The sequence below is a fragment of the Callospermophilus lateralis genome, chromosome 19, assembly GCF_048772815.1.
Source record: "Callospermophilus lateralis isolate mCalLat2 chromosome 19, mCalLat2.hap1, whole genome shotgun sequence".
Taxonomy (NCBI): Eukaryota; Metazoa; Chordata; class Mammalia; order Rodentia; family Sciuridae; genus Callospermophilus; species Callospermophilus lateralis.
This window is the reverse complement of record NC_135323.1, coordinates 5206703-5231179: the sequence shown is the minus strand read 5'-3', so window position 1 is coordinate 5231179 and position 24477 is coordinate 5206703. Positions and strand designations below refer to the sequence as shown.

The 24477-nt window shown below is 55.6% G+C and overlaps 3 protein-coding genes across 5 annotated transcripts; 1 reads left to right on the top strand and 2 right to left on the bottom strand.

Moving 5' to 3' along the window:
• Nucleotides 1-7645: 7645 nt before the first annotated feature.
• Septin12 (septin 12) lies at nt 7646-13352 on the bottom strand. The gene is made up of 9 exons (XM_076840856.1): nt 13187-13352; nt 11586-11711; nt 11440-11521; nt 10753-10890; nt 10496-10613; nt 10309-10404; nt 8546-8642; nt 7920-7971; nt 7646-7847 (listed from the first exon to the last, which is right to left on the bottom strand). Exons 1-9 carry the CDS (start codon nt 13347-13349, stop codon nt 7646-7648), a joined length of 1074 nt encoding a protein of 357 aa, XP_076696971.1. The 5' UTR covers nt 13350-13352.
• Nucleotides 13353-17988: 4636 nt separating this feature from the next.
• On the top strand, nt 17989-18513 carry Smim22 (small integral membrane protein 22). Of its 2 annotated transcripts, none has more exons than XM_076840830.1 (3): nt 17989-18124; nt 18210-18289; nt 18472-18513. In XM_076840830.1, exons 1-3 carry the CDS (start codon nt 17989-17991, stop codon nt 18511-18513), a joined length of 258 nt encoding a protein of 85 aa, XP_076696945.1. The 2 variants fall into 2 exon arrangements, with proteins under 2 accessions (XP_076696945.1, XP_076696944.1); XM_076840829.1 differs by having other exon boundaries at nt 18210-18304.
• Nucleotides 18514-18828: 315 nt separating this feature from the next.
• Nucleotides 18829-24307, bottom strand: Rogdi (rogdi atypical leucine zipper). Of its 2 annotated transcripts, none has more exons than XM_076840370.1 (11): nt 24232-24307; nt 24082-24153; nt 23161-23243; nt 22866-22920; nt 22082-22162; nt 21202-21297; nt 20303-20401; nt 19826-19984; nt 19701-19750; nt 19484-19610; nt 18829-19224 (listed from the first exon to the last, which is right to left on the bottom strand). In XM_076840370.1, the coding sequence occupies exons 1-11, from the start codon at nt 24274-24276 to the stop codon at nt 19183-19185; spliced, it is 909 nt and encodes a 302-aa protein (XP_076696485.1). In that variant the 5' UTR covers nt 24277-24307; the 3' UTR covers nt 18829-19182. The 2 variants fall into 2 exon arrangements, with proteins under 2 accessions (XP_076696485.1, XP_076696486.1); XM_076840371.1 differs by having other exon boundaries at nt 19826-19939.
• Between the last annotated feature and the right edge of the window lie 170 nt (nt 24308-24477).

The following is a 24477-nucleotide window of genomic DNA, read 5'->3' as shown; positions in this document are numbered from 1 at the left end:
GGGCCCCTGAGTACTTGCTATTTCAAACTAACCTAAATTAACACAGTTTGTACAAACCCACACAGAGGCAGACTTAATTTTTTTTTTTTTTTAAAGGTAACAATTGAAGTTCGCTTCTTTTTTTCTCTACCCAAGATAAAAAAGCACACATAGGTTCCAGGATCCTTCCAAACTAAAGGTGAACCTAGACAGAAAACTGTAATGGAACAGTGCCCACCCACAAGGATAACCACCAAGCAGGGTCCAGCTGGTCCCCTGCTGGGCCTGGTCTGGCCTCCATGGGAGAAGCCTGGTCCCCCCCATCCTGTTACTCTGCAAGCTTGTCCCCCAGCTCCCCATCTTAGAGCCCTTTACTAACTGCTTTCTAGACCCTGATTTCTTGCCAACTTGTACCCAGGACAGGGCCCAGAGCCCCTGCCTGCCCTGTGGAAAGCAGAGAAACCATGTCAGTCGGGTTCCTCCATGCCACGGCTCAGGAGGCAAAGCTGGCGCTTGGCATCTGGGTAAATGTTCAAACATTCAAACTGAGGGTTTTTGCCAGTTGCCACAACAGGGGGTACACAAGGTTCTCTTTGTATCCAGCCCTGAGCCAGGCCAAGAGCTAGGTAGGCCCTGCCCAGCCACAGCAGCATCACAGACACCAGCCACAGGCAGCCACAACCAGGGCCACAAACTCCTGCTCTTCAGACACCAACTCGTCTGGTCACTGGAGGCCCACCACCAGCTCCCACCCCAACATGAGGGACATTTCTATTAGAAGCCAAATGTCAAGCAGGCCTCCACCAAAGCCACCGGAAGCCTCTTCAGCCAGGCCTGGGCCGGACCCCTCCCCCTTGGCTCTGGGGCAAGGCCTAAAACCTGGTATTATGGCTTCCAGATGGCCAGGCAGCCTCCATGACAGCCACTTTGCTGTCAAGAGCAAAGGCAATTATTTTTTGTATGACTACATTTTCTCCCTTTTAGAATGTCTCACAGTATAAAGTGTTTGATCCAAGTTCAAATCTGCCTGTGAATTATTGACAGGACAAGCTGGAGGAAGAGGTGGTAGGAGGTTGGAGCTGTAGCTCAGTGGCAAGCGCTTGCCTAGCATGTGTGAGGCACTGGGTTCGATCCTCAGCGTCACATAAAAATAAAGGCATTGTGTCCATTTACAACTGCAAAAAAAAAAAAAAAAATTAAAAAAGAGGTGGTAGGGGCTGGGGATGTGGCTCAAGTGGTAGCGTGCTCGCCTGGCGTGCGTGCAGCCCGGGTTCGATCCTCAGCACCACATACAAAGATGTTCTGTCTGCCAATAACTAAAAAATAAAAAAAAAAATTCTTTCACTCTCCCTTTAAAAAAAAAAAAAAGAGGTGGTAGGAGTTCAGATCTGTCTAAGTCAGCTCGGCCACCTGGCCCCTCTAGACCTGTTTCCCCACCCATATAAGGAAAGTCATGGAGGCCCACAGTACACACACCTGGAACTCGAGATTTCCCATCACGTCATCCTGAGATGATGATGGCTAGGGACAGTGAGCAGCAGCAGGAGACAGCCCCAGCAGAGGGAGAACACGTGAGAAGCCACCAAGGTGTGGCACAGGTTGAGGGCAGGAACAGCTGGGGCCAGGAAGAGGGAAGACTGCAGCCCTGGCCCAGATGTGAGAGAAATGAGCCCAAGACCCAGAGGCTGCCTGGGGAGGAAGGTGGGCAGAACACTGGGCTCGGCCGCTGGTGGAAGGAGGCCTGGCCACCTCCGGTTGGTTCCATGTGCCCCCAAGGGCTTTCACAACTGGTCTAAAAGGCAAACATCTGGGAACCAGGTAGCTGTGTTCTACAGAGAACATGTGCACAGAATACACAGGCCAGGACAAGCACTGACCTGATCCATTAAGGGATCAAAGAAGCAGGTCCAGTGGCTCGGGAGGCTGAGGCAGGAGGATCAGGAATTCAAAACTAGCCTCAGCAATTGTGAGGCACTCAGTAACTCAGACCTTATCTCCAAATAAAATACAAAATAGGGATGAGGATGTGGCTCAGTGGTTGAGTGCTCCTGAGTTCAATCCCCAGTACCCATCCCCCCCCCAAAAGAAGTAGGAAGTACTCTTTGCCATCTTCATTTCCAAGAGCAAAAGTTGCTCAAAATAAGATTGGAAAAGAAGCTTGAGGGCAGAAGCACAAGCTTGCAGTCCCAACTACTCGGGAGGCTGACTCAGGAGGACCACCTAAACCCGAGTTCGAGACCAGCCTGGGCAAAAGAGAAAACAGCAAGACCCCCATCTCAAAAAACTAAAAAGGATGGGCTGGGGTTGTGGCTCAGTGATAGAGCACTTGCCTAGCATGTATGAGGCACTGGGTTCAATTCTTAGCACCACATGTGAATAAATAAAATAAAGGTCCACTGACAACTAAAAAACATTTAAAAAAGAATCATGCCGATGTTTTTGCCCAGGAAAAAAAAGGTCTCCCAGGTCGACTCATGCATGTCTTTCCTCCCCAAATAATATCCCTTGCCCTGCTACACCCCCAGACCTTTTTTTTAAAAAAATTTTTATTATTAGTTGTTCAAAACATTACATAGTTCCTGACATATCATATTTCGTACATTTAAGTGGGTTATGAACTCCCATTTTTACCCCATATACAGATTGCAGAATCAACGGTTACACATCCACTTTTTTACATACCGCCATACTAGCGTCTGTGGACGTCTCCCAACAAGGCTGAGGCTAGCCTCCAATTTGCAACCGCCTAAAAGGCTTAGGAGGGGGCTCACTGCCCAGGTAGGCTTCCGGGGGCGGGGTCTCAAAACGGAAAGCTGCTCAGGCCCCGCCCCTCCACTTGCGCGCCCCTCCCCTTGGCCCAGAGCCACCCTAGCTGTCTCCCTTGTCTTTCTCTAAGCCTCACGCGAGGACGGTGCCCGCCGGGAGCGGAAGTCTCCGTCGCTGGAGGCGGGGGTGGGAGGCGGGCGGGACTACACTTCCCAGGGTGCCTCGCGCAGGCCCTGGCGCTGCCGGCTGAGCACGTGCCCGCTTCGGCGAGGGCCGGGCGTCGTGTCCCCGGAGGATGGCAACGCTGCCTCCGGTTGCCGTGTCTTTGTCTCCGAGAACGGGCCGGCCCCTTGCGCGCCCTGGCCTCGGTGTCCACACAGCGCAACGCAGGTTGCCCAGGGTGTTGCAGCTCGTTCACCGGCTTAAAAGCTGCTCCTTGTGTCTCCGAATGGGCCGGCCGAGGTGACCCAGCTGTGAGCCTGTGCTTGCTTCAAGTGTTCCAGCAATACAGACAGACAGTGAACAAAATAATTGCACTAATTGTTTACTCACATCTGTGGTCAGTGCTGGCAAAGAGAGTAGAGTGGGCAGTGGCCGCTTCCTCGGCCTCGGCTGCAGTGAGCGTGCTGGGCCCTGCAGGCGTACCGCGCGGACCCACCCGGGGAGGCTGCAGAACCGCTCTGTAAGGACCCGGTAGCTTCTGTGCTGTTGAGACATCCACTTGGTACGACACGGAGAACGACTTCGCGAACCTCGGAGGCTCGCTGACCAGGCTGCAGCAGGTTTTCTTCAAAGCCGGCTTTGAGGACGGTAGAGGAAATTTTCTGTCTCAAGTCCCCAGCTCCAGGGCCTAGGGGGCTCTGAAAGCACCATGACAGAAAAGCGGTGCAGTGGGACACGAGACAGATTTCACAAGGCTCTTGGCTTTTTTCTTCCAAGAAATCTTGTGCTTTCTTGTCTCCCAGTTTCTGTTGCTTCCTTGTCACATCAAAGGGAACAGCATCTGCCTTTTTTTTTTTTTTTTTTTTGGTACCAGGGATTGAACCCAGGGGTGTCTAACCACTGAGCTGCATCCCCAGCCCTTTTTTATATTTCACTGGAGACAGAGTCTTCCTGAGTTGTTCAGGCTAAGTTGCTGAGGCTAGGTTTTTTTGTTTGTTTGTTTGTTTGTTTGTTTTTAAAGAGAGAGAGAATTTTTAATTAATTAATTTATTTATTTTCGTTTTCGGTGGACAGAACATCTTTATTTTATTTTTAAGTGGTGGTGAGAATCGAACCCAAAGCCCCATGCTTGGCAGGCTAGCCGTTACCCCTTGAGCGACATCCCCAGCCCCTGAGGCTGGGTTTGAACTCACCTCCTGTGAGTCCCTGGGATTACAGATGCACATCTGTAATTGAACTCAGGGGTGCTCTGCCACTGAGCTATACCTCAAGCCCTTTTTTTTTTTTTTTAATTGTAGACGCACACGATACCTTTATTTATTTTTATGTGTGCAGAGGATTCAACCCAGTGCTTCACACATGCTAGGCAAACGTTCTACCACTGAGCTACACAACCCCAGGCCCCCTTAAGCCCTTTTCATTGTTTTGAGACAGGGACTCACTAAATTGCCCTGGTTAGCCTTGAATTTGTGGTCCTCCTGACTCAGCCTCCCAAGTGGCTGGGATTACAGGTGTGATCACACAACAACTGTTGCATTTTCTTTTTTGATAAACACACTACTGTTTAAACTGAGGCTAGGAAAGGCATTGCAGAGGGCCTTTGGAATTCAGCCTACCCCAGAGAGAGGGATGTTAAAGATGGGAAGAGAGATCAGGGTAAGGCTTGGAGAGGAGTAGGAAGTAGCTCCAAGAAAAAAAAAATTTTTTTCAAGAAAACATTTTTTTTTTTTAAATATGCCTCCTGGAATCACTGTGTTCTAGTTCTCTAGAATCTAAATATGTTGTTACCTTATTTGACAAAAGGGATTTGGCAGGGGTGATGGAATTCAGGATTTTGAGATGAAAGATTATTTTGGTGGGCCCAATAATCAGAAGAGTAAGGGTCCTTATAAGAGAGAAGCAGAGGGGGACTTGACCCAGAGGAAGGCAGTGTGGTCCTGGGAACAAGGGGTTAAGCTGCTGGCTTTGAAAGTACAGAAAGGGGGAGCTGAGGCTGTGGCTCAGTGGTAGGGCGCTTGCCTAGCATGTGTGAGGCCCTGGGTTCGATTCTCCACGTATAAGCAAACTAATACATAAAGGTCTCCACATCTAAAAAAGTATTAAAAAAAAAAAAAAAAGAGGGGGCACAAAATGAGGAACCGAGCTCTAGGAGCTGGGGAAAGAAAGACGTTGTCTCCTCTGGAGCATGTCCTTTCTCAGATAGTGATTTGGGCCCTTTTACTGGAGTTCTAGGGCAAAGACCCTGGCTCTGGGGGTCCTGACAGACCAGTCTCTTCCACCTGTCCCAATTTGACAGTCAAAGAGACAGGCAGTGGCCAAGAGTGGGACAGGAGCTTTAATCAGTGTGGCCACCGTGGGAAGAGCAGATACCGAGGTGCAGTGGCCAAAGGTCTGTCTTCAACAGCTGACGACACTGTGAGGTTTAAAGACAAAGGGAACAAGGCAGTTCTGGGGGTGGGGGGCTTGCTTGGCTCTTGCTTGGCTCAGGAGTTACATAGCTGTTGTCTTGTTTGTGCCACTGTCTGGTGGATCCTTATCTCAGGACTAGTTCTGGGAAGTGCTGGGAAGGTCATGGTGGCTTGAGGGCAGTTCTATCCCCTTTGTGGAATGAAGACTCCTGCTTAGAGGGGGGCAGCCTCAGCTCCTTCAGAAGCTCCCTCAGCTTCTGTTCAGGGGGCAGACCCATCCTGGGGTAATCTGCTGAAACTCACTGTTGCTTGGGGGGTAGTTTCAGTCCCTTGTCATAAAGATGCTTATCACTCAGACCTGTGGTTCCTGGAATGCAAAGTGACCACAGAAGAAAGCTGCTCAGAAGAAAAGTTGAAGAGGCAGTTGGAGTCAGAGGGGGACAACATGGTGGCTAGGTCAGTGCATGAGCCCTCCTCTGCCCAGTGATACTGATGTTAGACCCTGACAAGCCTCCAGTATGTGCTAATTTGTTACAGCATCCATAGGAAACTAATACAGTGGTATGGGTGTCCAGTGGACAGGTACGTTGTTTCCCGCCCTTCTCTGGGAACCTTGGTAGGATACTCTGCACACCTGTGCACAGTTACCAGCTGGACATACTGTGTACCCCAGGGGACTTGTTTGGGGTCATTTATAGTTGTCACAGTGGGGGAGTTGCTACTGACATCTAGTGGGTCAAGAACAGCGATGCTGCTGAACCTCCTTCAGTGCACAGGAGAGCCTCCTCCAGCAAAGAATGATCCAGCCCCTAATGTCAGTAGTGCCAGCTGGAGGCTTGCAGGGCTGGTGTAATATCCATCCCTAGAAATGCACTTGCTGTGCCAAAGAGCCTGCGGTTTTGAAATACTGTAGCCATTGTCATATTGCCTAAGGCTGATCTCAAACTGGGGAACATGCTGTGGCATGGGACAGTGTTTCGTCCTTTGTGTAGCCATGTGCCACCACTAAGATGTTTGTTAGAGAGTGTGTTAGTCCTCCATCGGTGTGACCAAATACTGAGATTAAAAAAAAAACTTGAAAGGTTTTTTATCTTATCGTCTATGTATATAGGGGGGAGTGGGGAAGTACTGGGATGGTCGAGCACCCCTGAATGCTGTACCACTGAGCTGCACCCCAGCCTCCATCGGCTGGGGAAGTCAAGGAAGGCTTCATGGAGGAGTTGACCTGTAGCTAGGATAACATTCTGCTCACCGTTGTCACTGAGGAGTGCTTCAGCTCCCATCACGTAAAGTCCATCCCTCCTGGAGGATCTTGGGAGAGGACAACTTGCACACGGCCACAGGTTCTCCTCCCTGGACTGACGCTCCGTCCGGTTGCCATCCCCTCTGTCTGCATGCCATTTCTCAGGATGTGGCAGGCACAACAAGAATTGTGGAGTTTGGGCTGAACACCAACACCACAGAGAGGGACACAGTCACCCCCAACCCCCATTGTACAGCTGCAAAGCCTGAGGCAGGGGAGGACAAGGGACTCGCTGCTGGGATCTCCTGCTCACCATGTTGGTCTGCTAGGGCAGGAAAGAAGGAAGGCAGGGCCCACGTGGCTCAGAGTGGCTCAGGTCAAGCCACCAAGGACGTGGGGGAGTCGAGTGCTCATGGCCTAGTCCCAGGCCAAGAGCGAGAGGTCAGGACAAACGGGGAGCCCAATTTGTAACTGGGCTCTGGCTCAGGACAGTGGGGTTGACTTCCTGAGGATCTTGGGTCTCATGCTATTAAAAGAGAAAAACAGAACCATACTTTTCTCTGAGGCTACCTCAAAGAAGTCATTTTCGAGCTGGGCGTGGTGGCACACACCTGTAATCCCAGCGGCTCTGGAGGCTGAGGTAGGAGGATCTCAAGTTCAAAGCCAGCCTCAGCAATGCCGTGGCACTAAACAACTCAGTGAGACCCTGTCTCTAAATAAAATACAAAATAGGGCCTGGGGATGTGGCTCAAGCGGTAGCGCGCTCGCCTGGCATGCGTGCGGCCCGGGTTCGATCCTCAGCACCACATACAAACAAAGATGTTGTGTCCGCCGATAACTAAAAAATAAATATTAAACCTCTCTCTCTCTCTCCCTCTCTCTCTCACTCTCTCTTTAAAAATAAAGTAAAATTAAATAAAATACAAAATAGGGCTGGGGATGTGGCTCAGTGGTGGAGTACCCTCAATTCAAGCCCTGGTACCACCCCCCCAAAAAAGGAACACAGTTTCTAATACAAAGCAATGTCCACCTTTAATAGGTATTGTATTGGGGGTTGGGTGCAAGGACCTGGGGAGCCTGCAAGTGCTTAGAACTCATCCTTGGGATCCTCTTGGACCCGCCTACGGACCTTCAAGGGTGCAGGGGTGGTCAGCTGTTGGGTGGAGGCTGGGCCCAGGTTCACCCAGCCTGGCCCGCTGGGCAATAGGTGGCTCTCGTTGAGCCTGACGACACGGTAGTTCTCATAGTGGACGTTGTGGGTGATGTCCTTCAGGTCTTGGAGGTGGGAGCTGGGTGGTGAGAGGCAGGTCAGCCCTGACCACGGTGGCCCCGCGACCCCTTCCCGGCCTCCCAGGCCTCACCGGATGAGCAGATCTCTCAGGAGAGGAAACTCACAGTGCGCCATATTCTCCACTGCAAGACACGGGCCTGAACGTGGCTCCAGCGAGCACTGAGCGAGCCCCACCGTGTGCCGAGGCCCTGTGCCCCTCCCCGGGCCCGGCTTGCCCCTCTGCCCCTCCCTCGGTGCTCTCAGTCAGCCATTTGTTCATCCGCTGTCTGTCCTGGGGCCTGGGGCAGTGGCCACTACGGCTAGCTGCTGAGCCAGGGAGTGAGCCCACCTTCACTGCATCAGATTTCGCCCATGGTACCACCCATGGCGGACATGCATTTCTAACGACAACATGGTAGCTCCTGCTACCCAGCCTGGCCCTTGGCAGGGCCCTTTGGCTCCCTCAGCTAATGCCCCCCCCCCCGCCCCCAGTGTCTCTCCCTCCGTAATCGCCTTGTCAGCTGTGTGGGGACTTGCACCCTGTCCGTCCTGGTATTCCCGCGATGCCTATTTGACTAGAGGAAACCGAGGCCAAGTCAGACAGCTCGCCTGGGCCTCCCGCTCAGTGTGTGTGCTGCTGTCTGTGGACTTCGCCGCCCTGGCCGGGCTCTGGTTCCCGCCCCCTCCTCAGTGCATCTCCTGGGTCCCCGCACTGACCTTCCACGATGCCCCACTTGGTCTTCCGGCCCAGCACGCACCTCCCGTTTACCATGTGCTCTCGGTCTGCACCGACCACAGCGAAAGGGATCCGCTCCTAGGGGAGGGGAGGAGGAGGCACCTGGGAGGAGGCTGGGGCACTGTCCTCTGTGGGAGGGAGCACGGTGTTCGGGGCGTCCAAGTTAGAGAGTCTAACCCGTGCCTGCTCTGCCTCAGCTGTACGTGAGGGCGCCAGCAGGACGGTCGGAGGCCTCTGGACGTTCGCAAAGCATTTAGCGTAGTTCAAGGTTGGCAGAGTAGCCTTGGAAACTGTCTGGTTAATAACCACAGTAATAATATAATCTCGGGGCCAGGGGTGCAGCCCAGCAGCAGAACCATGCTAGGCATGTGCCAGGGTTCCATCCCCAGCACTACAAAAAAAAAAAAAAAGAAATAAAAGGGGTTGGGGATACAGCTCAGTTGGTAGAGTGCACAAGGCCCTGGGTTCTATCCCCAGCACCAAAAAAATAAATAAATAAATAACATGTGATCTATAAACATATATCACATTGCACATATACCATACATATTCTGAATTCCATGTGTATTCCTTATATGCGTAAGTATGCAATCCTGCCGACATTGAACCTCCAACCTGTGAAACGAAACGGTAATCTCCGCCTGGGGTCATCATGAGGATTAAAACAGACAGGTGTGCACAGGGTGGTCATGAAGCAAGTTAGGCTTCCTCAGCTTTATTCTGGCCTCCTTCTAGCCACGGGATCCCGTTTGGGACATGTCCACTTACCCTTCTTAGTTTCCATCCTGTGTGAGGCAACTTGAGGCCCTCACTAGAGGCCATGCTGATATGGTCACCCTCTTTTGGACTTCTACCCTCTAGGACTGTGATCTAAATAAATCTCATACCTTATAAATTGTCCAGTCTCAGGTGTTGTATTACAGCAAATGAAAACTGACTAAGACACCATCCCAATTGGTGTGGTCTTTCCCTGTGGTTTTGAGATTTGGATTTCCCTAATGACTGATGATGTTAGGCACCTTTGTGTGTGTTTCTTAGACATTTGTATATCTTTGTGTTTGTACACGTTTTTGGAGGGTGAACCTAGGGCCTTACACAAGCCCTTTGCCACTGAGCTACAGCCCCAGTCCTTTTTATTTTTTATTTTGAGACAGAGTTTTATTAAGTTGCACAGGATGACCTTAAACTTTTCATCCTCCTGCCTCATCTTCTCAATCAGCTAGGGTTACAGGCATTTACCACTACACCCGGCTTTTATGTATTCTTTTTTTTTTTTTTTTGGTGGTGCTGGGGATTGAACCCAGGGCCTTGTGCGTGCAAGGCAAGCACTCCACCAACTGAATTATGGCCCCAGACCCCTTTATATATTCTTGGGGAAATGTCTACTCAGATCTTTGGCCTGCTCTTTTATTTGAGTGCTGGGAGTTGAGCCCAAGTACTCTAACACCAAGTCACACCCCCAGGCTGTCAGTCCGGGCAATCACGGGCACCACACCCCCAGTCCTTGCCCTTTAGGCTTCTGTTGTTGAGTTGTGAGAGTTCTTAGGATACAAGCCCCTTTTTAGAGATGTGACTTGCCAACATTTCTTGCTTTCCTGTGGATTGTCTGATGTGAGCCATTTCTTGCTCCCTTGAGTTTGTAGATGGATGCAGTTTTGTACCTGCTAGAAGTACACGTGCATTTCCCTGAGTTGCGGAGAGAGAGCCCAGTTCCACCAACGTTCTGCCCCCTGCAGCTTCTTACCCGAATCTTGCTGTTGAGGATCCTGTCATTGATGTCCTCGTCGAAGCATTTCTGTGGGTACACATCAATGCAGTGATTTCTCAGGTCTTCCTGGATCTGCCAACCAAACACAGGCGATGTCAGCCCATCCTGCCCAACCTGCTCTCTGCCACACCGATCCCAGCCCTGCCTTGAGCACCCAGATCACCCTACTCCTGAAGGCCTCTCGCTCCTCAATGGTCAGGCTGTCAGCCCGGGCGATCACGGGCACCACATTCACAGTCCGGCACAGTCTCTGCAGGAACTCGATGTCCAGGGGCCGCAGGCTGCCCAGGCAGGGCAGTGACAGTGGTGGCAGGGATAGGCAATAGTGAGAGGCCACCCAGCCCCAAGCCTACACTGGGCTCCTCCTCCTCGTGGCTGCCCTAGGTGGGGGGCCCTCCCTGGCTGGGCCAGCCACCTCACCAGTGACCAGTGGGCGGCACGAAGTACACGCAGCAGTGCACCCGGGTGTCGGGGATGTGGCGCTGCCGGGTGATGAGGATCTCCTCCTGCAGGTACCGTTCGTACTGCTCGTTGATGTAGCCCAGAATCGGGTCCCAGCTGGGCAGAGAAGCCCCCTCAGAACAGACCCCCAGAGCCCGCCTGCCTCCCTGGCCCCCAAGGGTGGCTCAGTCCCCTTATGGCCCTTTGTCAGCCCTTTGCATCATGGGAGACAGACAGACCCCGGCCATTCTCCCCTGAAGCCTTGGCTGATAGCACCTACTTTGCAGGGAAGGGAATCCACACGAGAAAGCTGGCTGCTGTTGTCTGAGCCACCCCTGACTTTTTTTTTTTTTTTTTTTTTTTTTTTTTGGTATCAGGGATGGAACCCAGGGGTGTTTTACACTGAGCCACTTCCCGGCCCTTTTTATTTATTTATTTATTTTTTGGAGACAGAATCTCACTGAGCTGCTTTGGGCCTAGCTAAGTAGCTGAGGCTGGCCTTGAACTTGTGATCCTCCTGCCTCAGCCTCCCGAGCCGCTGGGATCACAGCCTGTGCCATCACAGGCTTCAATTTTAGATGGCATGGCCAGGCCTCTCTGGAGCTGGGGTGTCTCCCAGGGGTCAGAGGACCGGGGTGGGAGCTAGTGGCCCACTCGGGGACCCACCACTTGTCGTTGTTGATCTGGTCCCCGAAGCCGGGCGTGTCGGTCACGGTGAGCTTCAGCTTCACGCCCTTCTCCTCGATGACTGTGGGGAGAGCAGAGGGGAGGAATCGGACCCAGCGGGCGGGGGCGGGCCGGGGCTCACTCACCGTGGGTCACCGAGTGCAGCTGCAACGTCTGCGGCATGGGCGTCCCCAGGCCCGGCAGGCTCGACTTCCACACCTTGGACTTGAACAGGGTGTTCACCATGGTGGACTTGCCCAGCCCGCTCTGCCCTGGGAGTGACCAGAGGACAGCAGTCAGGGGCGGGCACGCCTCAGGCAGCCTCTCCCGCTCCTGACCCCGTGGGATGTTTCAGAAAGCAGACTGTTTTCTGGGCAGAGTGTCAACGCAGTCAAGTACCCACGGTCACAAGCGTCCAGCTCAACATTTTCCTCCCCTTTCTTATTGAGGTAAAATTGACGTGGCAAAAATAACCGTTATCATTTTCAAGTGCACCGTGAAGTGGCAGTACTCAAGAGGCACAGGCAGAGGACTCCAGTTCAAGGCCAGCCTCGGCAACTCAGTGAGACTCTGTCTCAAGATGAAACAATTTTTTGCTTTTTTGGTACCAGGGATTGAACTCGGGGGCACTCAACCGCTGCTGAGCCACATCCCCAGCTCTTTTTTGTATTTTACTTAGAGACAGGGACTCACTGAGTTGCTAGCGCCTCACCATTGCTGAGGCTGACTTTGAACTCACGATCCTCTTGGCTCAGCCTTCCAAGCCACTGGGATGAGGGCCTGCACCACTGCACCTGGCAGGATAAAATATTTATTTATTTATTTATTTTGTGGTGCTGGGATTGAACCCAGGGCCTTGTGCGTGCCAGGCAAGCACTCTACCAACTGAGCTAGGTCCCCAGCCCAGGATAAAATAATTTTTTGAAAAGGGCTGGGCCAGGGGGCTGGGAATACAGCTCGGTTGGTGGAGTGCCTGCCTGGCACGCACAAGGCCCTGGGTTTGATCCCCAGCACCACCAAAAAAAAAAAAAAGGCTGGGCATGTAGCTCAGTTGTAGAGTAGCCCTGTTGTACCAAAAGTAAAATAAAAGCGGCATTAAATCCCCTCCCAGTATCAGGTAACCACCACCTCTCCTTAGTTCCAGAACACTGTCATCACCCCAAAAAGGAAGGCTGCAACTGTGAAGCAATTGCTCCCTGTTTCCTCCTCTCCCAGCCCCTGACCCCCCTTGTCTGCTTTCTGTCCCTGTGGATTTACTTGTTCTGGATGTTTCATGTAAACGGAATCATACAATATCTGGCCTTTGGTGTTCGGTTGCTTTTCCTTAGAATAATGTTCGGTCATACTGTAGCCCATGTCCATGCTTCACTCTTTTTCATGTCTGAATAATATTCCACTGTATGAATAAGCCAAGTTTTGCTTGCTCAGCCACCCACTGATGGGCATTTCACCCAGTTTTTACAAATGAAACCCAGCCACATCAGCATCCATGACATCGAATCAAGATTGCACTGGGGTCCCAAGTCCAGGAGTCTGACCCTCCCCACAGACCCTCCTTGCCTCTTGGTGGGTGATTTTTGTCTGTAACAACAGTTTCCCAGATTTTCCACTGTAGCACTCCCATGAGGTGCCATGGCCAGGCTCCCTGCCGAACAGGGACCCTGAGACTGGGGGATGAGGCGACACTCCCAGGCCCACAGGCCTTGTCCTTGTCCCTCGTCCTGCTGTCTGTGAGCCCCTCACTCACCCACCACCATGATGTTGAACTCAAACCCCATCTTCATGGCCTTGATCTTCAGCTGGTCCAGCACAGCCTCGATGCCCACGGAGTCAGAGGCCTCGCAGGGCGGCGTCCTGGGGCTCGAGGGTCGCGATGAGCACGGGGAGAAGGATCGCCTCAGGGGATCCATGGGGCCAAGGCACAGAGATGCCGATGGCATCTGTCATCGGTGCGGAGGGAGAAGCCGCCTGTTGCTGGGCTTTCTCGTTTCTGAACACCGACGCCACATTCTGTGCCCCCTGCTCTGCCCGAGGCCCACCGTCCATGGCTGGGGAGACTTGAACCCCCACCCAGAGGCTCCAGCCCAGAGGCCTGCCCTTCCTACCCCCAGCACAGGTGACTCTGGGTCTAGGGGCTCTGCGCTCAGGCAGGCCAAAGCCCAGGGGTACATTGTGGCTAGATGGGGTCCAGGAAGGGGCCACAGGAAGTGGGGGATGCAGCAAAGGGCTCCGCCCAGCAGGGACCTCAGAAGGGGGCTCTTGGAGGAGGTGCCCCACTCTCCCCTGGGGGACACATAAGCAGAGTGAGCAGAGCTGGAGAGCAAGAGAGACACTTGAGAGCAAAGGGGACACAGACACAGAGGGACTGACCAAAGCCCGGGCTGCGAGGGCCAGGGAAGACGGCCTTGGAGAGAGGACAGTGGCCAGCCCAGCAGAGGAGCAAGAGAAAGTATCAGCCTCTGGTGGCGCCTGGCAGAGTCCCTGTGGGAGCCACCGGGGTCCTGGTGCACGTGGTGGGGGAGGGGAGGGTGGCAGTTGACCACAGAATCCAAGCTCAAGCCTCCGCCCTGCGACCCCCACCTGCAGCAGGAGAGGCCAAGGAAGCGGCCGTCCTCCTGGCCCTACCCTGCCATGCCTGGACCCTGGCCAAAGCCCACTACCACCCCTATGTGCGCCGAGGTCCCCAAGGTCACCAGCTGGGCTTGTTTCCCAAGTTCATGCCCTTAACCACTCTGCTGGGGAAGCACACCCAGATCCCCAACAGAACATCCATGCATTTTCTTTTCCTTTTGGACTGGGGATTGAAACCAGGTGCCTCACTGTTGAGCCACGTCCCCAGCCCTCTATGCAGCTCTTTGAGGCAGGATCTCCCTAAGTTGCTTAGGGACTCATCGCTAAATTGCTGATGTTGGCCTCGAACTTGTGGGCCTCCTCCTCAGCCTCCTGAGCCGCTGGGATTACCACACCTGGCTGGTGTATCTTCTTTGGTCCATCAATTGTTGTCACCATCATGTTTTTAATGGCATCACCGAAAAACCAAGAGATCTGGCTGGGGACATAGCTCAGTTGGTGGAGAGCTTCCCGGCATGCACAAGGCCTGGGTTCAATCCCCAGCACCACACACACAAACCCCAAGAGATCAACCTAGAAAAGGGCACTTACCCTGCTCCTGGCATTGCCCTGGGGACCCTGGGAGCCCCGGGCTGCGGCTGGAGTATCACCCCTGATTCACAGATAAGGGGGGTCACGCTGGGTGTGGTGGCGCACACCTGTAATCCCAGTGGCTCGGGAGGCTGTCGGAGGATTGTGAATTAAAAGCCAGCCTCAGCAATTCAGCGAGGCCCACAGTAACTCAGTGAGACCCTGTCTCTAAATAAAATACAACAAAGGGCTGGGCATGTGGCTCAGTGGCTAAGTGCCCCTGGATTCACTCCCCAGTACCAAAAAAAAAAAAAAAAAAAAAAAAAAAGAGAGAGAGAGAGAGAGAGAGAGGGGTCACACATAATTGAGGAAGTGGCTGGGCTGGGACTGAAGGCAGCCACTCGACTGAGTCCTCCTGCTTGTCCTCCCCCCTCTTGCTCATGGAAATGTCTGGATTTCCATGTGCATCTTAGAGATGAGAACCCTGGCCAGTCGTGCCCTCTTCAGGCAGATCATGTGTTACACCAAACCTCTAGAGACCGAGGGATCTCTGACATCAAAGGGTTTACTGAGTAATTACAGGTGCTAGGCAGACAAGGCGCAGGTCCTGGGGCAGGTTCCAGAGACTGCCAGCATCCCTCTACATGGTGGGTGGAAAAGGTCCCCAGACCTGAGTGGAGGGACTCTTCAAGGTGGTGGGAGGGCCGGGCAAAAGCAGGCGGGGCTCTGAGAGAGGAGGGGCATCTATGCTCCTGGATCAGTGGAGGTCATCAGCAGAGGTCAACAGCCCAGGAAGTTTATGAGTTGACACCTAAAAGAGGGTGTGAGGGCCCACAGCTGGCTGTGGTGGACTGAAGCCAAGGTGTCCACCCTCTTGCTCCACGGTGCTGATGGAGTCTACCTCTGAGCCCCACCCCACCTGGGACTTCTCCCACCAGGGTCCAGCCTCCCTGCCTCGCTCAAGCTGCCATGTTCTTTCTTTCCTGCTTCCTGGCAGCTGACTTTGGAAGCCCCCAGCAATCCTCTGACCCCGGCGCTGGCAGACTCTCTGTAAAGGGGCAGACAGTCCTTATTTGGGGCTTTGCTGGTCTCAGGTGTCCGTTGCAAGGACTGCTCAGCTCTTCCCACCGCAGGCGGCTTGGAGGGGGCCGCATGTTGCGTGTGCAAGGCTGCAGCCTGGGCTCCTGCTCTACCCCTTGGACTTGCCCCAGCACTGTCCTCCGTGTCCACTCCGTTCCCTGGCCTCCACTTCCTTGTGCTCACCTCCAAGCTCACACCACAGGCTTGGAGGACAGAAACAGGAAGACCAGGCCAAGCCTGCCTGGGCCAGGGTCCTCTCAGCAGGAAGTCTGGAGGCCCCTCTGCAGGGCTCCTGAAGGAGTGGGTGGGGTGGTCTCCCAAAGCAGAGCAAGTGGGGACTTTGCTAGGGTTAGGGTTAGGGTTAGTTGCTAGCAGAGACCAGATGGATCCAGTCACCTGTGGACTGAGTCTGGGGATGTCCCCTAAAGAAATGAGCCTCTGGGCAGAGTGTTCCTGGGCAGCCGGCCTTCTCCAGGACTCTCTCACCCCTGTGCATGAAGAGTAATTCGGAAGTCGGGAGGGAAATGTCCTGGTGGTCAAGGACAAGGACTGTGAGGTGCTGGCGTAGTCCAAGCCTTCCAGCAAACACGCCGTGGACAGTGTGCTGACCTCAGGAAGTGCCACGAGGGTTGGATGAGCTTAGCCGTGTGGAGCCTGCACAGGAGCCCACAGAAGCTGCAAGTGGGAGGTGATCCCACACAGCCATTTAGTACCCGTCCTCATGTTGAGAATGCTTCTGCAAATCCTGGTAACCCGCAGAGGTGGACCTGTTAATGCACTCATCTTAGAGATGAGGAAGTAGGTATAGAAGGGTCAGGGAACATGCCCAAGCATGAATGTTGGTGATTTTCTTCTTTTTTTTTTGGCACCAGGGATAAAACCTAGGATTGCTTTATCACCGAGCTACATCTCCAACCCTTTTAATTTTTGAGACAGGGTCTCCTTAAATTGCTGAGGCTGGCCTTGAACTTGTGATCCTCCTGCTTCAGTCTCCCCAGTCTCTCAGGATTACAGATACACAATACCAAACCCGGTTTAATTTTTTTCTTCTTTCCTGCTAAACATTAAGAACCACAAGAACAAGAACTAGTGTCCACCTGGTTTTTAGCCCTGCCTCTGGTCCCCAGTGGCCAAGGAAAGCAGGGAGGAGTGAGGGCTACTTCTGCTGGGGAGGGTCATAGGTGTGAAGGTCAGGGGCGGGGCCCTAGGGAAAGACCTCATCTGAGAGCATAACCACTTCCTTGTGTAAGATCAGGCTGGCTAGACGGGCAGCGACCAAAGGAGGCAGATTTAAAAAGGCCCCCGAAGGAGGCTCTATTGAGATATCACTCCCAGGTGGAACTCATCAGACCCACAGAGTGGACAGGAGAAGGGTCTGAGGAGAAACCCCGTGGAAGCTCGACCGGACTGGACTTTTATGGGGCTTACAGCAGGAAGGGAAGGGCTTGGGACGGGAAAAAGTGTTTTTAGAGTCTCTTGTCCTGCTGGAGCTGGTCAGGGGAGCTGGCTGAACTCCAGGATTGGCCAGGGGGTCCTGCTGATTGACAGGCGTTTCTATCAGGCGCCTGATTGATGTTTCTTTCCTGCGTGGGCTGCTTTGTTCTAAGTCACCACTACAGACCCGACACCTTGCAAGGGTTATTTTTAAGAATGAAAGATGTAGTGTGAGGCCAGCCACATCACCCCAGCTGCCCAGAGAAGGGAGTGGACCCTGGCCAAGCTCCTGACCCCCTCCCTCTGCCTGTGCTCTCTTCTTCCTCTGGCTCTCTGTCCCCTCTATCCACCAAATCAAAGGGCACTGAGTGCCCACCTGTTCCAGGTTGCTTGTCTGGTATGTTGAGAAAAGGTAAAAATAAGATCTTGCGAAAGAAGGAGCGAGCAGCTTGGAGGCCAGCTGGGGCCTCGGGCCCCTGTCCCCAGGGTCTGGCAGCCCCGGCTGGCCCTGGGGAGGGCGGGGCTGGTTGCCATGGCCTCAGGTGGTGTGGATCCGGAAGCAGGAAGCAGGAAACAGTCTGTGCTCTCAAGGCTGGAACTGCCTGGCCAGGGGAGCAAGGCTTCCTGGAGGCAGGTGGCACCTGGGGGCAGCCCTGGGGGGAAGAGGGAGCAGGACAGGGCTGCAGGGGGCTGTCTGGGCTGGAAGGGTGGGGCCAGAAGAGGAGTGGGAGGCTCGGGGGCTGAGGCAGGGCCGGCTGAGGGACAGGTGGCGAGAGCTGGGCAGTGGCCCTGGCCGGGGACAGGGGGAGCAGAGAGGCCGGGCCACGGAGGCCTGAGCTGGCCCAGGGTTCTAAGGTCACCCTCTGGGGGCTGGAACAGCTGGTTCCTGCTGACATGGGCCTGTCTGCGGACGAGCTGAGGCAGGAGCTGGAGGTCACAGCCCAGGAAGTGCTGGGGAGACTGAAGAGCCGCCACCTGTTCCAGTCCGAGTGGGACACCGCTGCCTTTGTGGTCTTCCTCATCTTCGTGGGTGAGTGTGGCCGGTGCCCTTGGACCCTAAAGGCCCATCCCAGGGCCAGGCCGGAGCCCATATCTGCACACCCATCCTGCTCCAGGCACCGTGCTGTTCCTGCTGCTGCTGGTCACTGCCCACTGCTGCTGCCACTGCTGCTGCACCTCCCCCAGGAAGGTGAAGGTGAGCCCAGGGGGGGCAGCCCGAGTGGGGCAATATTTGTAGCTCTCCTCCTCCTAGGTGGTCCCATTTCCCAGGACTGATCCAGGAAGGCAGCCTGGATCTGTGCCTGCACCAGGGCTGGGCAGGGCCTGGAGGGGCGGCTGGGAACCCAGGGATGCCCACAGCACCCCTCTGCCTTACAGGAGAGACCTCAGGGAGTGGACAACTTGGCCCTGGAACCTTAATGCCTCTCCCTTGGTTTGTGTCCTGCTGGTGATAGTAACAAAGCTTATGTCTGCCCAGAGCGTGTGTCTTGATTGTTCCTAGCCCTGCTGCCTTGGGATGCCCGAGCGTTCCTCCAGGTCATCCAGTTCATGGTCTCTGACAGGGGGCCTCAGCTCCCAAGCAGAGCTCATCCCCTTCCCACTTGGCTCATGGACAACCAGGGGACGGACCACGTGTCCCCAGATGGGTGTGGCGAATGGGGTGGGAACCCCTGACCACCAGAACCCCAGCTGGCCCCACGCAGACAGAGACCAGGGCTGCAGGCAGCCTGATGATCTTTATTTTGTGGAGGCTGCCCACAGGGCAGAGCGAAGTCAGGGCACTAAGCACATTCCCCAAGCAGCTTCCACCTGCTGAGCCTCCTTCCTTCCTGCCATCCTCTGCCAAATGGGCTGGGCTGCCTCTCATCAACCGGAGGAAGCTGCAGCCCTGGGCCTGGGCTGCGGACACCCCTGGGCCATCTTCCCAGCCCTGCTGCCAGAGTTCATCCCAGCGTGCAAAGGCGGGGGCGAGGGGGAGAAACAGCACGAGGTGCCCGCTCCGGGGGCACCACAGAGGAGTGTGTATGGGGAGGGCCTCCACTGGGCAGGAGCCACCCTCTCGGGGGACAGGCTCCTAGGGCGGCCTGCTCAGAAGGGTCTGTAGCTCCAGTAGCTGGAGAACACGGAGATCTGCAGAGGGAGTGTGTAGTCAGTGGGTGCTGGGGCTCCCCTCAGCTCCAGCCCCCTGCTGCAACCTCCACGACCAGGTGAGAGTCAGGTCACCTGAGGGCACAGTGTGAAGTGAGGGCCCAGCAGCACTGTGGCCCAGCTGCCTGGTGTGTGGGAACAGTGGGCCACTTAGGAGGTGTGCCACATGCCCTCGGGATGCTCTCTCCCCCAAAAGAAGGGGCTCTGCCCTGCTCCTCTTGCCCCGCAGCACCCCACACACCTTGTCCTTGAGCTGCTGGCAGAGCTGCAGGGAGACGGTGAAGTACACCAGGGCGTCGTTGAGCCAGGGGACCACACACTCCACCTTGTGTACGTGGCTCACCTCCAGGCGCTGGGTGCCCCACTCGCTGGAGAGGAGGTGCGGTTCCTGAGGGCTGGCCAGCCCCCGGCAGAGGGGTGGCAAGGGGATGCCCCAGGACCCCTCTCCCAGTACTTACAACATGGCCCCAGGGCTATGGAGCACGGAGCCTCCAGCTGGGCGGAAATTCTAGGCAGAAACACAGGACCTGTGAGGCCGAGGCGAGGCCCCAGGGCTGGCGCTCTGGAGGCAAGGTCTGCTCACCTTGGTGGAGTTGGGCTGCAGGGCGTGCAGCTGGTACACTGTGAGGCACAGCTTGTTGAGGTTGATGTAGACGTTGACCAGCAAGTCCGACGGCAGGCTGGGGGCAAACATCCTCTGGGGAAGAAGGGGGGTGAGGCCCCTCCCACCCAGGCTGCACCCCTGTGGGGTGGGTATAGTTCCTGATGCCTTGTAGGCACCCAGCACCCAGCCCAAACCCACACCTGGGACCAGGGTTTCCAGACCTTCCCAGGTGCCCTGGGATCCTCCTGTGCTGATGGGTTTGGAGCCATGGCCCAGAGCAGAGCAACACATGGGGGGAGGACATAGGGTGGCAGTCACAACTGTGTTCCCATAAACCACAGACACACAATTCAGACCCCTGCAATTTGGGGTTGGCACTTGTGTCCTTTCCAGGGGACAAGCTGGACCTGTCTGTGGGACCCCTCTCTTGGTGTGGGGGCTGCCCGAGGCACTGACCGTGAGGCCGCTGGCGGCGATCTCAGGCAGGGTGAGGGTGGCAGGGGTCGTGAGCCTGTTGCGGGCTCGGGTCAGCTGCAGCATCACAGCATCCATGAGCTGGGGAAGGTGGCCACAGCTGCTGTGAGGGCCACTGGTCTGGTCCCCACCCTCCCTAACAGCACCAGGGAGCAACAGTCGTAGCCCTGCTCCTCCTAGGTGGTCCCAGTGCCCAGGAGCAGGGCTGGGGACAGAACCCCGCGTGGACAGCTGCCACTCAGAATCTGCTGTGTGGGGATCTTGGGCACCGGTCCATGGGAGGTAGGGCACAGGCTTTATGGATGGGGCATAGGCAAAAAGGAGCTGAGAAGAGGAGTTGCTAATCCCACTTGGATGCAAGAGGCCAGTGAAGGCTTCCTGGAGGAGGCTCAGTTGAGATCTTGAGTTTTCCCAGGTGAGGAAACTAACCCTCCAAAGGGGTAAGCCAGGTCATACTGTTGGTGAACAGTAGAGGCACTGTGAGCCCTTTCTTCCCTTGCCAGGGAGCAAAGCCCTGGCCAGGTCAAGAGCCCCACCTTCCATGTCTTCTAATGTTCATGGAGCCTGTTGGTCATGGAGGTTCAGAAAGGGTGGATGAACCACCCAAAGACACACAGCAAGTCAGAGGCAGAGCTAAAGCATTCAAGTCAGCTCTTCCCACAAGTAAATCTCTTGCTTTGTCTTTGTCATTAATTAAAAGTTTAACTCTGGGTCCCAGAGAGTGAGCCACTACGTGGTAGCTAGATAAGTGAACACTGAGAGGGGAAGGATCATCTTCGGTTACACCTGAGGATATGGGCCAAGGTCCACAGGCACAGGGTTCCCTGAGAGCCCGGGGGCCAATGCTCTCTAGGGGCCTCCGCTAGATCAGGGCAGCTCACCTTGAGGACTTCAGCGCCTGTCTTGAACTGGTAGTTCTCATCCCGGTTGGCGAGGAGGTAAATAGCTTGGCTCACGTGGTTCCTCGCATCCTGGATCTGAGAAGAGCATCCATGAGAGGTCATGGGGTGGGTGTCATCAGCTTCAGAGCAGCTGCATCTCTGGGAGAGGCTGGGCCAGCACATGGTGGGGACCTGACCTCCCAGGAGACAGCATCCATCTGCTCAGCTGAGTCCTCAAGGGCAAGGCCTGGCCCATGCTGGGCCTGAGGTGGGCCAGGTCTCTGCCCTTGTGTAGCTCACCTTCTAAAGCACAGACAATTGCAGAGGAAGTCCACAAGGGGACAAGGCGGGGGACTCCCAGAAGGGCAAGCACAGCGAGGTGGGATGCAGAGGATGGGGTCAGAGGAGGCCCCTAGAGAGGCAACTCCTGGCTTGAGGACTATGTGATGGGCAAGGCCAAGGGGGAGGGCTCCCGGCAGGAGATATACACACAGGCCAAAGCACTGAGGTGCAGCCCTGCCTCAGAAAAACAGTCCAGGAAAGAGGCTGGGCCCATGGCCTAGTCCCTGATAGGAAGCGTGATCTTGGTCCCAGAGCCATGAGAAGTTCCCGGAGGAGTGAGTGACTAGTTTAGGGGCACCATCAGCTGACCCCACGGCGCCAGAGGGCCCCTAGGCAGGACAGGTTCTTTCTCCCTATGTGGAGCAGGCCCTGGGGCTCAGGCACCGCCCACCCCAGCTCAGCTTCGTTGCTAGGCAACTCCCTCCCAGACTTGCTGTTTCCACAGATCCCCATGGCCAGCCCCAGGGAGGCCCAGCGTGTGGGCCTGCCCTTGCCTGCCCCTGCGGCCTGTGCCCTGGCCAGGCAGGGGCCGGGTCACCTGCTGCAGCTTCCACTGCTTGTCCTCTCTGAAGGCCAAGTGCAGCAGCTGGTTGTTCCGGGGCATCTTCAGATTCACATCCTAATGGGCAAGAATGGAATAAGCAGGGCAAAGGAACATCCTATTTTGGGCCACCCTGTGCCCCGGAGCCAGGGGCAGGAATGGAGTAGCTGGTGGTTCAGGCCCCACAGGGCGAAGGGCCTCTCAACATCTTCACCATGGGGGCTGAAGAGGGAGGCAGAAAACAGGAACTCAGGCCCAGGAGGACTCAGAGAGAAGGAAAAGGGAAAAGAGAGGTTGAGAAAGGGGAAGAACTGTAGGAGAATGTGGCCTTTGTGTGACAGTGGGCAATGGCCTTTGTGTGACAGTGGGCAATGGGGAGCATCTGTCAAGGGCAATAGACTGAAGCCACTGAAGAGAGGGACCTTTCCCCATGGCTTGGTGCCTGGTTCAGGGCGGGGCGTAGACAGGCTCAGATGTTTGGCTGATTCACCTTTGATCCAGGGCCAGCCTAATCCTGCCAAGGCTCACGTTTCATAGGATCCAGACGCCAGGCAGGGCTGGGGGCAAAGTAGTGCCCTTCCCTGAATCCACATGCCAATCCCAGGAGAAGGTGCAGGGGGTACTGTCATTTTACAAACAAGTAAGCCCAGGCCTAAAGAGACCAAGAGTCTTGCCCAGAGTCACACAGATGGCTGGGGGACAGCTGAAGAAATCAGGAGGCCCGCCCCCCCAGCTCTTCCACACCGACAGTAGGGGAGAGGAGAGGGCCCGAGGAACTCACCGCCTGGCTGAGGGCATCTCCTTGCAGAGTCAGCACACCTTTCACCTGGTCTGTGCTACAACACGTGGGGGTCAGCGGGTGGGGGGGTACCCACTGTCCTCCCAACTGTGGAACCCTCCCAGTGGGCCACCCTTTGCTGTTCAGCATTCTCCCTGGCTGTCATACTGTGCATTGGGTACCCAAATTAGCTTGCAGGCATGACCAGAGCCATGACCAGGCCTCCTGCCCCCAGGCACCCCAGGAGTCCCCCCAACTAAAGAACCCCTCCTCCAGGTGTCTACCCACCTCAACTCACCTGCAGCTGCCCAGGATGAAGTTTTCCTGCTTGGCAGGCCCCTCAGTGCCTGAGCCTGGAAGAGTGAAGCGGAGAGAGGCCTCCTGCAGGGGACAAAGAGCATTTGGGTGAAGTCTACCCAAGTCCAGCCAGGATGTCTTCAGAGTGCCCCCAGGCCCCAGGTCATGAGAGGCGGGCATTGTGGGCTGGCTTGACCTGGAGCCTGGGGCTTAGCTGAGGTAGGATGGCCCTACTCAAGGCTCCAGGGCCCCTTCCTGAACACAGCCTGAGTTTCCAGTCCCAAGGGAGCCCAGACTTGCTCAAACCACACTCCTTGAGCACCTACTGTGTGGTCCCTATGGGGAATACAGGACAAAGGGTGGTCCCCCCAGCTGAACTGAGGTGCTGGGGTGTGGGAAGCGAGTGGTGGAACAAGACAGTAGTTAACAGGCAGTTCTGGGTCATACTTCCCAGGCACTGCGCTGGACATTTTTGTGAGATAAATGTCTTATTCATCTTCACAATAGTCCTGTGAAGCCTGTACTGTTATCTCCCTTGGCAGACGAGGAAAGAGAGGCTCAAAGAGGTTGAGTAATTTGGCTGAGATCACACTGCAGGGAAGAACCAGGGATCCTTCAGCTTTCAGATTAAATGTCATTGCTTTCAAAGGAAACCTTCTTCGCCCAAGCCCCGAGGGATAACGCCAGGCGCTTGCTTGTCACCCTCTGCACTTGGCTGCTTGCGTAATCAGGTGCCGACTGCTTGACCCCAAGTTCACTGAGGCGGGGGCCTCGTCAGAGTACCGCCGCGCCCTGTTATCAGCTACGGCACGACTGGCGACAGGGGCCCAGTGGGAGGGGGCAGTCGCCAAGCCTGGCAGGGTCGGGGCGCAGAGGCCGGGGGGCAGGGCCGCAGGTGGATGGGCGGGCGGGCGCCACTTACCTTGAGGATGTCCTGCAGCTGCCTCAGCACGGCGTGCACCTCGGCGTGCAGCAGCCAGCGGAACTCCTCCTCCTGCCGGGACAGCGCGGGGGTCACTGCCTGGCCCGGCCCGCCCCCCGCCGCCCGCCGCCCGCCGCCCGCGCGCCTCACCAGCACCGTTCGCTCCGCCGCGGTCGCTGCCATCGCGGTCGCCATCGCCGCCGCCCAGCGCCGGTCGCAGCGGTCCGCCGTCTGTCCGTGAGCAGCGCCCGCCCCGCCCCTTAGCGTCGATTGGCAGAACGGGCTGAGGCCCCGCCCCCTCACAAGCGATTGGCCGGCGACTACTGTCCCGCCTAATGCGACCTGCGGGGGCCCTGAAACCAGGCCGGCTGCAGCGCAAGCCGGTTGTTCCCTGCT